Raw genomic sequence first — 13,656 nt, 5'->3', positions numbered from 1 at the left:
ATGGGTGCATACGCAAGAGAATTGGCCGCCATTGCTGTGGCTTGGCTCGCTCTGTTTGATGGGTTTTTGGTTGCCGTTAATGGTCAATATAACTACAAGGATGCACTCACCAAATCCATTATTTTCCTAGAGGCACAGAGATCAGGGAAGCTCCCCGCAGATAACAGGCTATCTTGGAGAGAGGACTCGGCTCTCGAAGATGGGAAACTTGCCAATGTGCGTGCCTCTCGATCTGTTCCTTTCTTCATCAATTCTTTTCCTCGATCCGCTTTCTCCTGTTCTTATGAGCTTAGTAATTGGATTTTCCTTTTCTTATGATCGAGCTTATTAATTAATTGGATTTTTCTGGCGCAGGTGGACCTTGTTGGGGGATATTATGATGCCGGCGACAATGTGAAATACGGGCTTCCCATGGCCTTCACAGTTACATCTCTGTCATGGGCTGCTCTGTTTTACAAGTCGGAGCTACAAGCGGCCGGAGAGTTGGAAAATGTCCACTCCGCCATTCGTTGGGGCACAGATTATTTTCTTAAAGCCACTTCCCGACGTCAACGATTATATGTGCAGGTGAGATCACATGCTTCAACAACTTTTGTATTTGATTTACGTACATTATGCATGTGATCGAGTTAAGGTTAATTATGGGGAGGACCAAAAAGAAAAGAATGTAATAGTTATGCTTGGTTGTTTGTTTATCGTGAAGGTGGGAGACCCGGTGCAAGATCATCAATGCTGGATTCGACCGGAAAACATGCAAACCCCACGGACGGTCCTGAGGATTGATGAGAACACGCCCGGAACTGAGATTGCGGCAGAAACTGCGGCAGCAATGGCTGCTTCTTCAATTGTGTTTAGAGGCACAGATCATCCGTATTCTCGTCGTCTCCTCAACAAAGCCAAATTGGTATTTGAATTTGGTTCTGCCTTCACTTTCTTTTGTTTAATTTTGACCTCAAGTGGAATTGGAGGAAAAGATTCAGATCAGTGATTTCAGCTTTCTTTTTTTCAGCTTTTTAAATTCGCCAAATCACACAAGGGAAGCTTTGACGGAGAATGTCCCTTCTATTGTTCTTACTCAGGCTATAATGTAAACACTCTCTCTCTCTCTCTCTCAAACGAATTTAGATTTGCCAAGAAACTTTTCTGTATGGATACACATGAAAATCAAACATTCCATCCTTTGTGCGATACCAAAAGTTTTTCAGGCCAAATGCTTAAATGAAATCAGATAAAAATTGTGATTCTAAATTAAATCACAGAAAATGCATAATTTGAGAATGCGTTTTTTAAAATTTGTGAATGGGGTGTGTTTTTTATGGTTAAATTGCGATTTGAAATGACAAACTATAATTTTATCAAATCTTTAACTGAGTTTTAAAAATCGCGTTTTCAAATAGCAAATTGTAAAACCGAACTTTCTGAAATCGAAAATCCAAATGAACGTGAAACCCAAGCCTTGCATTGTAGGCATGCATCTTTTCCAGGACAAAGCCTTGACAAGAAGAAGTTGGACCATTTGATCAAAGAAATAATGTTGGGTTAAGTAAAAATGCAGGATGAGCTGTTGTGGGCGGCGTCTTGGCTATACTCTGCGACGAGGAGCTCCGTGTATTTGAAGTACATACAAGAAGAATCCATCAGTGCTGTTGTAGCTGAGTTTAGCTGGGACCTCAAATATGCTGGAGCCCAAATCCTTCTCTCAGAGGTCTCTTCAAATCTTCTTCTCTTTCTCAAAATAAGCACTTAATTAGAAAGATTAATTCTCCTTTTGGCACCTAATTAACATGTATATTGCTCCTCGTACGTCAACCTTTGCAGCTGTTTTTTGAAGGAGAGAAGAGCTTCGAAACCTTCAAGAAACAAGCTGACAGTTTCGTATGTTCGGTCCTTCCTGATAGCCCCTATCACCAAATTTACGTCTCTCCAGGTACTCTCTCTCTCTCTCTCTCTCTCTCTCTCTCTCTCTCGGACGTACGCCATGGCAATATATGAAAATAATGACTATATATATATATATATATATATATATATATATATATATGATTTTTCAGGTGGTTTAATTCACCTGAGAGATGGGGCCAACACTCAATACGTTACCGGAACAGCTATGTTGTTTAGCATCTACAGTGATGTGCTTGCCAAACACAACAAAAAAGTTTCTTGTGGAAACCAACAGTTCGACCCAGCCCACCTCGTCGCTTTCGCTAAGCAACAGGTTTTATTTCTTCTTAAAATCGATATCATATCATCTTAAATCATCATTTAATTATCTCAAAAATTTAAGCTGATAACGTGCTAATGTGATTAATAATTATGGCAGATGGATTACTTGCTGGGAAGCAACCCAGAACAAAGGTCATACATGGTTGGATTTGGAAAATCTCCACCAACACAAGCGCACCACAGAGGCGCATCTGTCCCCAGGTTGTCAAAAGACGAAGCTGTGAGCTGTGCCATAAGCTTCGTAAACTGGTTCAATAAAGACGGACCAAACCCTAATGAGCTTACCGGCGCCATTGTTGGTGGGCCTGACCGGCTCGATAACTTCAATGATAAGCGCTGGGATTCTTCCATGACTGAGCCATGCACGTACATTAATTCGCTCGCAGTTGGTCCCCTAGCAAAGCTGGCATCGAGCCACGTCTAACTCTGTTGTTTTATACGTGGAGATCATGCAGATTTATGTATGTGCGTACGTAAAACATGAATTTCAAAAGATTTTTCAGAGCTTTATGGCTGTAGGTATTAGCTGGATTAATCTTGTGTCTATGCAGGGAAGAATAGCCTTCAAAATTAACTTATTGCAGGTAATTTGGATTTGATTTGTATAATATTATATATTTAACCTGCATAAACAGAAGCCATGCTTGAAATGGTCGGTTATTTTTTCGCTTGGGTCCACGAGCGCTTGTAATTGTCATATATATATTCTGATTACTAATTATATATAATTATATTTAAAAAATTATATATATAAAAAATAAAAATCACAAAAACTTTGTTGTTTTATATATGTTAAATTCTAGAAGAGATTTCATTTTTTAGGATTTCTTTACTGGCTTTAATTTCTCACACAACTCATCTACTATAATACTCAGCTCGATAAATACCAATATTGTAACTAACATCCTATAAACAAAATGTAGTTTTATTGGTCATTACCAATGGTGGATGTAGGCCAAACCATTTCAAAACTCTGTCTGTCCGTTGTTTCCGCTTATATTATTATTTTCAATTTTATTTTAATATTTTAACATGGTATATAGCCATGTTTATGCTGTTAAACGTACACCATTATGCAACTGGCATTCCAACCAAAGTTGGTGCTGCAGAATGCGAAACTTAAGCTGCTATAATGATTTACCTCAATAACACAATATTGTCCGCTTTTAACTCCTCCAAACCAAATTTTTCAAAAAGTCACCCATCCTGGTACTACTCTCATGTTTAACTGTGGAGTTCTGATGGGTTCATGGCCATCACGACTTTAAAACGTATTGTTTCAAGAAGTGTGCAAATATACATATAAGCACATCTTCATTCCCATACCCAAGTGATGTGGGACGTCACAATCACCCCCTCTTGGGACTAGTGTTCCCACTGGCGACCTTCATAGATCACTCCATTCTTGGCATGCATCCTAGCGAGTGCCCACTAGCGACCATCATGGGTTTGTGCACGCTCTCCTTATCTTAGGTTGGACAATGACTCTGATACTATTTGTAAAGACCCACCTCAACGACACAATATTGTCCACTTTTTACTTCCACAAACCAAATTTCCTAGGAAGTCACCCATCCTGATACTACTTTCACAAAAACATATTTAGCTGCGGAGTTCTGATGGCCGAGTTCATAGTCATCACGGCTTTAAAACGCATTGCTTCAAGAATGGTGTGAATCTACATATAAGTTCATCATCATTCTCATACACATGCGATATGAGACATCACAACTGCAAATTATGAGAATCACGACAATCAAGCTACTGATTGTCAACAGCAATGGTGTAGTAAATGACCGGAAGAAATGAAAATGATACGGTAAATGACATGAAGAAACGACAATGATAATCATTCTATATTTCTTATTTTGTATTTCACATTAATGTACGCCTATTGTATATATTAGTGTGTGCACCTCTTTGTAATTATTCAAGAAATCTTCTTTTGTAAATACAAGATTTTTTTCATGGTATCAGAGCACTCTTAGGCTCACGCCCATTCAATCCTTCTTTCATCTCTTGCTATATCTTTTCTTTTACATGACATCTTCTAATACCATGACAACAAACAATTGCACTCTTCCTAGCCTCACACAGCAAATGGCCATCAAATTTGTTGAAGATAGTAATTACCTTAGATGGCTATCTCTGATCGTCCCTATTTTGAAAAGTCACGAGCTGTTGGGTATTATTGACAGTTCTGAGCCATGCCCGCAGCAATTCATGTCTGATGAACGAGGTAAGTAAACAACTAATCTAGAATTCTCTATCTGGACTAAGAAAGATAAGTACTTACTTAGCTAGATCAATATCACATTGTCCAAGAGTGTTCTCTCAATTGTTTTTGGCTTAAACACTTCTAAGCAAGTGTGGGATGTGTTAGCAAACAAATATGCTTCGAAATCACGTTCTCGGATCACTCATTTGAAGAGGCAATTGCAGACCCTACAACAACGGTCCAAGAACTGCATTGAATACCTGTTGACTGCAAAAACCTGGGGAGATCAGCTAGCTGCGGTAGGTAAGTCAGTAGATGATGAGGATTTGATTTCCCTCATCATCAGTGGACTCAACCCTATCTTTAGCACTTTTGTTACTATATTTTCACTTGCAACCCGAAATACTTCTCTGTCTTTCGATGACTTCCAAGATGAGTTATTGAATCATGAACTAATGCTAAATCAGCAACAAGTTGTTGCTCGTGACAGCAACACATTTGCCTTGTATGCTCAAAGATCCAACTCTTGAAATTTTCCCAGCAGGAAAAACAAAGTACCCCAGGTCAAATATCCATCCCAATTCACTAAGTCCCATCATTCTGACTTTTCTGCTCAACCCATGGGAGCCTTCCAGCCTAAGCCAAGGGCAGTTCCAAGCAGTGGTGTACCAAATTTTAGCAATACTACTCGTGTACTTTGTCAAATTTGTGGGAAATCAAATCACCAGGCATTAGACTGCTAATGCACACATCACTAATGCTTTTGAGAATTCACAAATCCAACAACCTTTCGAGAGCAGTGATATTGTTCCAGTATGGAATGGGGCTGGCTTGAATATTGACAATTCTAGTTCAACAATCTAAACTCTACCAACTCTAAGTTTTATCTCAAAAATGTTTTACATTGTCCAAACGCATCAGCCAATTTACTTTCCATTCATAAATTCTGTGTTAACAATCACTAATATTTTATATTGACATCTTTTCATTTTTTTTTTTTTTGGTTAAGGACAATCAAACTCATGCATTCCTCGTGGCGGGAAAGAGTAATAATAGTCTTTATCCATTGTAGTTTATAAAGGATTTTCATCAAATACGACAAGTGGTTATATCTTTTTTAGGAATAAGGAATTCATCCTTGGGTTGGCATTTTAGATTAGGTCATTCTTCTTCTGAAATTGTTTCCAAAGTTGTTAAGTCTAGTCAATTACCTGCTTCTCAAGAAAATTTCAATAAAGATGTGATTTGTGTTTAATGTCAAATGGGCAAATGCAAATGAAAACCCTTTAATTTTTCCACACGCATCTCATCACATCCTTTACAATTTATCCATACTGATATTTGGACCTCACCAATTCAATCAATGAGCGGTTATAAATATTAGATTGTTTTTAGTGATGACTTCCCATGGTATACTTGGTTCTATCCATTGTATGCTAAATCTGAAGCCTTTGAGAGTTTTGTTAAATTTAAACTGCTACCCGAAAATCAATTTTCATCTACCATTAAACAACTTCAATCTGATGGAGGAGGTAAATATATCTCCCTACAATTTCAATCTTTTCTTGCCAAAAATTGGATTATACAATAAAAATCATGTCCCCACACTTCACAGCAAAACGGTCTTGCTGAGAGAAAGTTGAAGCATATACTTGAAGTAAGATTAACTCTCTTGGCTCATTCACATTTATCAAACAAATATTAGGTTGATGCCTTTGTCATAGCTAGCTGTTTTCATCATCAATAGACTTCCCACTCCAGTCCTTCAATATGAGACACCTTTCTTTAGATTGTATAAGAAAGACCTTGACTATAAACAATTGCGTGTTTTTGGTTGTAAATGTTATCCACTCCTTCTCCCTTTCGGTTTACACAAATTACAATTTCGATCAAAACCTTGCATTTTCTTTGATTACAATTATGCAGGATACAATTGTATGTCTTGATCCACTCACCAGCAAAGTCTATTTGTCAACGAATGCTATTTTTTTTATGAAAATACATTTCCTGCTATCCATAACAAAGTCTATTTGTCAAGGAATGCCATTTTTTTTTTTTTTTTTTTAATTTATGAAAATACTTTTCCTGCAATGGACAGTGCTACTTTCACTCTATTTGCTAAGATAAATGCTACAGTTGATTCTCCTTTCTTTGTTCCCTTCAGTACTATGCTTCCCTTTATTGATACATCTCCTATGACTAATACACCTGTTGTGATTGATATTCCTACTTCACGTACACATGACTCCACCCCTATTACTCTTGAGAATATGAGAGAATCACTCCCTTCCTCACCCAATACTGGACATCATTCCTCATCTATACTATTGCCTTCAGTTACTTCACACTCCAACTCCTCCCTGCCAATAACCATTCATACCTCATCTCCTTGCCTTCTGAGACTTCACTACCAACTCCTTCTCACCAAATGGTCACTCGCTCAAGAATAGGTAATCTAAAGCCAAAGCAATTCTCGGACCATAAATTGTACTCTACTAAGTTTTCATTGCAGACCTTTCATACTACTCTTGCTGAGGTTGAGCCATCTTGCTATAACAAGGCGCATAGTGATTCTCAGTAGAGGCTTGCTTTGACACAAGAGTTCGAGGCTCTTTTATCCACTGGAACTTGGTCTCTATGCCCAAGACCTGCCAACCACAACATAATTTGCAATAGATGGGTCTACAAGATCAAACGTAAGTCTGGTGGGACAGTTGAGAGATTTAAAGCTAAGTTGGTAGCTAAAGGATTTGATCAACCGAGTGGAATTGACTATGTCGAGATATTTAGCCATGTCATCAAGCCCTCTACCATTAGAATTGTGCTCACTTTGGTTGTCCACTTTGATTGGGAAATTAGACTGTTGGATGTCTCAAATGCTTTCCTACATGGAAATCTACTTAAAGAAGTATATATGGATCAACCTCAAGGATTTATCAATAAGGAGCACCTTGATTTTGTTTGCAAGCTACATAAAGCCATCTATGGCTTGAAATAAGCCCCACAGGCATGGTTCACTCACTTGTCCTCATTTCTTTTGGATCTTGATTTTGCAGCATCATTGGTGGATTCATCACTCTTTACTTTTCACTTGAATGTCGTTCACTTATTTCTCCTAATCTATGTGCATGAAATCATTGTCATCGTGACTGATTCTTCCCTTATCAACTCATTAATCACTTGCATGCAACAGGAGTTCCCACTCAAGGACCTTGGTCCTCTCAATTTTTTCTTGGGCATTCAGGTTCATCGCACTGCAGCAGGTTTGCATTTGAGCCAATCTAAATATATTACTGACTTGCTATTACAAGTGAACATCGCTAATGCCAAACTAGCCAAGTCACCATGTCCATCTGGATTGAAACTCTCATGGTATGATGGAGAGCCATTATCACACCTTACTGCATATCGGCAGGTAATTGGTGCATTACTCTATTGCACATTGACAAGGCTCGAGATTACCTTCTCTATGAATCAACTATGTTAACACATGCACAACCCTTCCATTGCACATTGGATTGCTGCAAAATGGGTCTTACGATACCTTAAAGGTGTCATTGATCATGAATTTCTCTATTCAAAAGGTCCTCTCCATCTCACTGCCTATTGTGATTCTGATGGGTTGGTTGACAGGCGCTCCACCTTCGATTATTTTTTTTTTTTTTTTTTTTAGTTGTTTGGTGTCATGGAGTGGTAAGAAGCAATACGTGTTCACTAAGTCCAGCACTGAAGCCGAATATAGGTCTCTTGCCATTGTTGCCTATGAACTGTACTAACTTAGGATTTTATTCAAGGAACTTCATTTTCCTATTCTCTTTGATCCACTTATTTGGTGTGATAATGTTAGTGCACTCTCATTGGCTTCTAATCCCGTGTTTCATGCTCGTACAAAACATATTGAGGTCGACTATCATTTTGTTCGTGAAAAAACTGTTAATCATGATCTTATGATCAAGTTTATTTCCACTGATGATCAACTTGCTGATATTTTTAACAAAGGTCTCTCCTCCACTCGATTTAATAATTTGAAATCCAAGTTGATGGTGTGTCCTACCCCATCAACTTCCGGGGGGGGATGTTAAACACCATTCTACAAATGGCATTCCAACCAAAGTTGGTGCTGCAACATGCAAAACTTAAGCTACAGATTATGCGAATCACGATAATCAAGCTACTGATTGTCAACAGCAATGGCGCAGTAAATGACAGCCAAGGCACTAAATAGTGCTGTAAATGACATGAAGAAACGGAAATGATAATTATTCTGTATTCCTTATTTTGTATTTCACATTAATGTACACTTATTGTATATATTAGTGCATAGAGCACTTTGTAAGTATTCAAGAAATCTTCTTTTGTAATATGAGGTTTTTTTTTTCACTGTGGCCTTTATCAATCTCTTCATTGACGCACATACTTGATCTGCACTACTTCAATGGATTTTTTTATGATCACGCACAGGTTCTCATGCTTTAACGTGATTCTTTCTCACATTTCAACCAGCATCCCATACTTTTTAAGCAAGATTCTTCTTTCCGCCAGATCTATTTTTGAAAAAAAAAAAATCACCTAAATTGATTCGCAGGATGGAAAAATAGGCATGAATCGATACTTGGGCCAGCATTTGGCTCATGGTGATTGATCACCATCCCTAGTGATTGATCACTAGGGTTTCAAAAACCTTTGTGATCAATCACAACATTTTTAGTGGTCGATCAAAGCAAGTCAATGAGCAATTTGAGTGTTTTCAAGACTCTCAGACCATGGTTTTTGCCTATAAATTCATCGGTAGGCTAACCCTATCATTTATTTCGATTGCTTAGCCTCCCAGAGTGCTCCGGAGAGATAGAAAGAGAAAAAGGTGATGTTTGTGAATGATATGAAGTTTATACGATCATGCATGTGCCTTCAAGTGCCAATTGAAGATGCTGGCATTTTCTTCATGCGCCTCATGCGTAGCCACCTGATCAATCGAAGTAGGGTTCTCTCATTTCGTGGGACATATGGTACATGTAATGACCCACCCTTAATAAAACAATATTACCCGCTTTTGGCTCCCCCGAACCAGACCTTCTAAGAAATCACCCATCCTCGTACTACTCTCGCATAAGCATGCTTAACTGCAGAGTTCTAATAGGTTCATGACCATCATAAATTTGAAACACGTTGTGTCAATAATGGTATGAATATACATATAACTACATCCACAGTCACATACCCAGACGATGTGTGACGTCACCGTACAACCTCGGTGCCTTGGCATTGTATATAGCCACCCACCCCTAATTGTTTGACTGAGTTGATACCCTAGGTGGCACACAACTAGTGATGCCGGAAAGGTAACCCCACTTGTGGGTAGTTGCGCCGATCACAATAGCCTTCAGATCTAGGGTAAATTTCATTCATCTCACAATTTGGCCATAGAGTCAAGTTCATATAAACTGGTATACATAAGCCCTAAATTCTTCACCCTTTTTTCTCATGGTGGCATGCCATAAAATTATTTTTAATTTCTAGTTATGTAAACATAATTTTGTTCATGAATTAAAACACAGTAAATGACAATGCAGCTTAAATCAATAGTTCCTCGAAAATTGGGGGTTAACAATATATGATTAAAGAGATTTCATGTACATACGATATGCATGTTTATAACAGTGAAAATAATTACGTTCGACAAATAAATCATTTTAAGAGTTTTCATAGGCGATTACTTACCTTACGTGCAAATCCCAAGTTTGGATTGTTCGACTAGTCCAGCTACTTAATCTGCTTTTTTACTCTATCATTAGTCACTTTCCTTAGGCATAAAACCCTAATAATCATTTAAAATCTTAAATTTTACTTTCTAACCTCTACCATTCAATCATTGCATAAAGACCGTTATATCAGTCCACATGCATCATCCGAACAGTGAATGGTATCGTTCTATCGATGACTACACATAACCCATTTTCAGCTTTTCTCTGTCCAAGCTTCAAACTTTTTACCACCTACTGGTCTCTTATGTATCCTAGGTCCTAAAGTCACCTTCTATATGAGCCTTGAGTCTGTTTGGATCTTAAAAATCCTAACTTTACCTCAAAATTCTTAACGTTGTTAAGTACTTTCTTACCCATTTCCACTCTTATCAACAAGGATGTACAAAAATGGTTGAATGTCCATGATATTATACTATCTCAATCCAAAAAAATAAGTTATCTTGCCTTCAAAATTTCATGTGGTTCAAAAAGTCACAAACTTTCTTTGTCAAAAGCCCATTTTCTAGCTTGATCTACACTTCTAACATGCTAAATACCTTATTAAAGTAAAGTTAAATAAAATGTAATAAAGGTTAGGGTTTTGGATCTTACCCTTGGTGGTGTTGATTCTTCATTAACTTAAAAACACCATAAAAATGGCACCTCTCTCTCTCTCTCTCTCTCTCTCTCTCTCTCATTTTCTCTTTCTAGGCTGTTGGATGGATAAAAGAAATGAGGTTACTGGTAGCATCGGATCTAACGCGATGCTACGTGGATTTTAAATTTATATGTTTTACCACTCACAATAGTACGAATCAATTGTACTATAGTAAGAGTTATTGAACCACGAGGATTGGGGTGTTGTTTTGCGTAACGGGATATTCAAGGACGTATTTAACTTAACTTTGAAAAAGAAAAATAAAGTTGTAGAATTGAAGTTACAACGAATCAAGTGATAAAAAAAAAAAAAATGAAAATAAACTTAAAATAAACTTAGGGTAATGATCTTATCAAATCCTCAACCAATGGAATGCTCAAAGTCTATATGGATCTTCCTAACATGCATGATATGAGCGCGTAATGGGTGTCAACCATTACGACGACCTTGACATGAAAACACTTTTGTTAAGACGTAATGGTGAAGCATCTAGTTTCATATCAATCACTTACCACGTAAAGATTTAAACTACAATGAAAAAAACAATTATACTACCAAAGGTGTGGGGGATTGATGCTCCCTAGTTTACTACTCTATAAAACATCCTAATAAGCATATACAATACATGAAAACCCTAGTTAGGCCACAATGATAAAGTATCTTAATTTCACACCGATTTATTCCATGTAAATATTAAACTACAATAAAAAGACGTCTTATACTACCAAAAGTATAAAATGACCGGTGCTTATTGACATACCCTATAAGGTAACTCTAATAAGTAAACATATATCATGTCAAGTAGAACCATTGCAAAAGACTTCGTTCTCTCTCAAGAACGTTGGTTTTACTCGAGAAAGCAAGAACACTCATAGACAAGTATAACTTTTTTCATGAATATAGGGATTGGAATATTGAAAACAAAACTTTTTAGCATGAGTTTTGCAGTTCTCTAGTCTTACACAATCATTAAACACATCTAGAAAATCCTAAGAATATCAAGAACACTCCATGGCTTTGAAAGAGATTTTGTTCATACCCTAAGGAAGAGTTTAACTATGCATAATTGAATCTATGCATGAATTCTATGAAAAACAGTAAAGAAACAAGATTAAAATGAACTAAAAACTACTATATTAATCTATGAAATTCGGATTACAAAAAGGAAAGAAAAGAAAATACAAACTAAACTAAGAACTTGAAGAAAAAGGGAAAGAAATTGCTCCTTGGAATTTGGACAAGAAAACTTGCATCAAAGGAAATGGAAAACACGAAATTTAACTACTGATGCGCTTGGAAAATTGAAACCCCAAGAAATGCATAAACTAAACCTTAATCCATCATCTCATATTTATAAAGATTTGGATTTACAAAATATCATCAAGAATCAATTCTAGCCACACAAACAAAGAGTGTCGACGTCCATTTCTGTCCACAAAATCCAACTTTTGACTTGGATTGCACAATGAATTCAAAATATCTGGAACTTTTGGAAGACGCCGAAGTTGATCGATCGATTATAAAGTCGATTGATCGCATTTTCGTTCGAGCGCATTCGGGGCTGTCCTGGTTCGATCGATCGCATTTTCGCACGATCGATTTCTTCTTCGATCGATAAGTGTTGATCGATCGATTATAAAGTCAATTGATCGACTTGCCTTAGCCGATTCTTCAATTGGTAGGAACAATCTTGAACTCTAGAAATGACTAAAATACCATTGATTTATTTTCAGGTCTAATTCAAGTGTTTTGAAATAGATTTCAACTAAGACCTGAAAATAAGGCAAAACACAAAACTACAACAAAACGTTATATATACAACACAATTTAGGTATAACACATGCGAGTTAAGGGGTTTTGAATCGAATAATTCAAGACTTATCAGCTACTAGGATTTCTAGGGCTTTAGCGTTGAAACTCTCGTATTTTCTCAAGTTTTGGACATTATTTTTGCATATAGTCTGTCATTGTCCGATCGATTCACATACTGCTATAATGGTAGATTCAGAGAAGGTTGATGACTTGGATCGTTAGAATGGTGAGCATAGGTCCTCGTGATCGGACGTGGCATCATTCAATCGTACGATGCACCAGAACTTTGATATTTGAAGTGTTTTTCCAACTATTTGCTTACTTTAAGGTTTCTTTTGTTTTCTTTCCACTTTAAATAGATATTTTTATTTAATTAAGAAATTTCCTTGCCATGCTCATATTATTTTCATGAATTTAGTATTTTTCCTTTGATTATTATTTATGTGTTATTAGATTTTTATTTTATAAAAATTACCATGTATTTGTTCAGGATGTTACAAACATCCCCTCATCAGTGGCCATCGATCTCTATCCGAGGAGAGGCTAGAGCTGAGCAGCACCCCAAAAGGGGTAGATTTCAACCTTGCCCCTCCATTGTATTCGCCCCTAGCGAAAGGGAGTTTTCACTATCTGACCGCCTGTCCACAGGGGGCAGAATCCGCCCGTATTTGCCTCCAACAAACGAATGATTTATGATTTATTCATCCATGTTAACCATCCAAACTAAAGAACACAAAATCAAGCCCCAGAATCTACAAAAATATGTTGCAAAATACAAAATTAAGCAACCAATTAACAAGCACTCTAGCCAATACCAAATATAATAACCATTAAACTTTTCCTACAATTTTCATAGACCTACAAAAATTAGTTGTAAAACAAACAAAAGATCATAGACCCACTTGCAAACACTAAAAAACAATGCTAACATCCTTGATTTATAAAACCCAGTAAAAGAATCCCCTTCCACTTGATTTCCCAATACCTCTCATTGAAAACAGTGT

At 37.1% G+C, this 13,656-nt stretch overlaps 1 protein-coding gene across 1 annotated transcript; it reads left to right on the top strand.

Moving 5' to 3' along the window:
• LOC133865197 (endoglucanase 16) lies at nucleotides 1–2,797 on the top strand. The gene is made up of 8 exons (XM_062301559.1): nucleotides 1–216; nucleotides 355–567; nucleotides 704–904; nucleotides 1,010–1,087; nucleotides 1,556–1,705; nucleotides 1,819–1,927; nucleotides 2,052–2,215; nucleotides 2,321–2,797. The coding sequence occupies exons 1-8, from the start codon at nucleotides 1–3 to the stop codon at nucleotides 2,645–2,647; spliced, it is 1,458 nt and encodes a 485-aa protein (XP_062157543.1). The 3' UTR covers nucleotides 2,648–2,797.
• The last annotated feature ends 10,859 nt before the right edge of the window (nucleotides 2,798–13,656 follow it).

The sequence above is a fragment of the Alnus glutinosa genome, chromosome 4 (assembly GCF_958979055.1).
Source record: "Alnus glutinosa chromosome 4, dhAlnGlut1.1, whole genome shotgun sequence".
NCBI classification, from domain to species: domain Eukaryota; kingdom Viridiplantae; phylum Streptophyta; class Magnoliopsida; order Fagales; family Betulaceae; genus Alnus; species Alnus glutinosa.
This window is presented reverse-complemented; position numbering and strand designations above follow the sequence as displayed.

Excerpts from the sequence above, each read along its gene's own strand:
- LOC133865197 (XM_062301559.1), top strand. The coding sequence starts at position 1 with ATGGGTGCATACGCAAGAGAATTGGCCGCCATTGCTGTGGCTTGGCTC. Across the intron at positions 568-703 it reads GTCAACGATTATATGTGCAG|GTGGGAGACCCGGTGCAAGA; the intron begins GTGAGATCACAT and ends TTTATCGTGAAG. Across the intron at positions 2,216-2,320 it reads TCGCTTTCGCTAAGCAACAG|ATGGATTACTTGCTGGGAAG; the intron begins GTTTTATTTCTT and ends TAATTATGGCAG.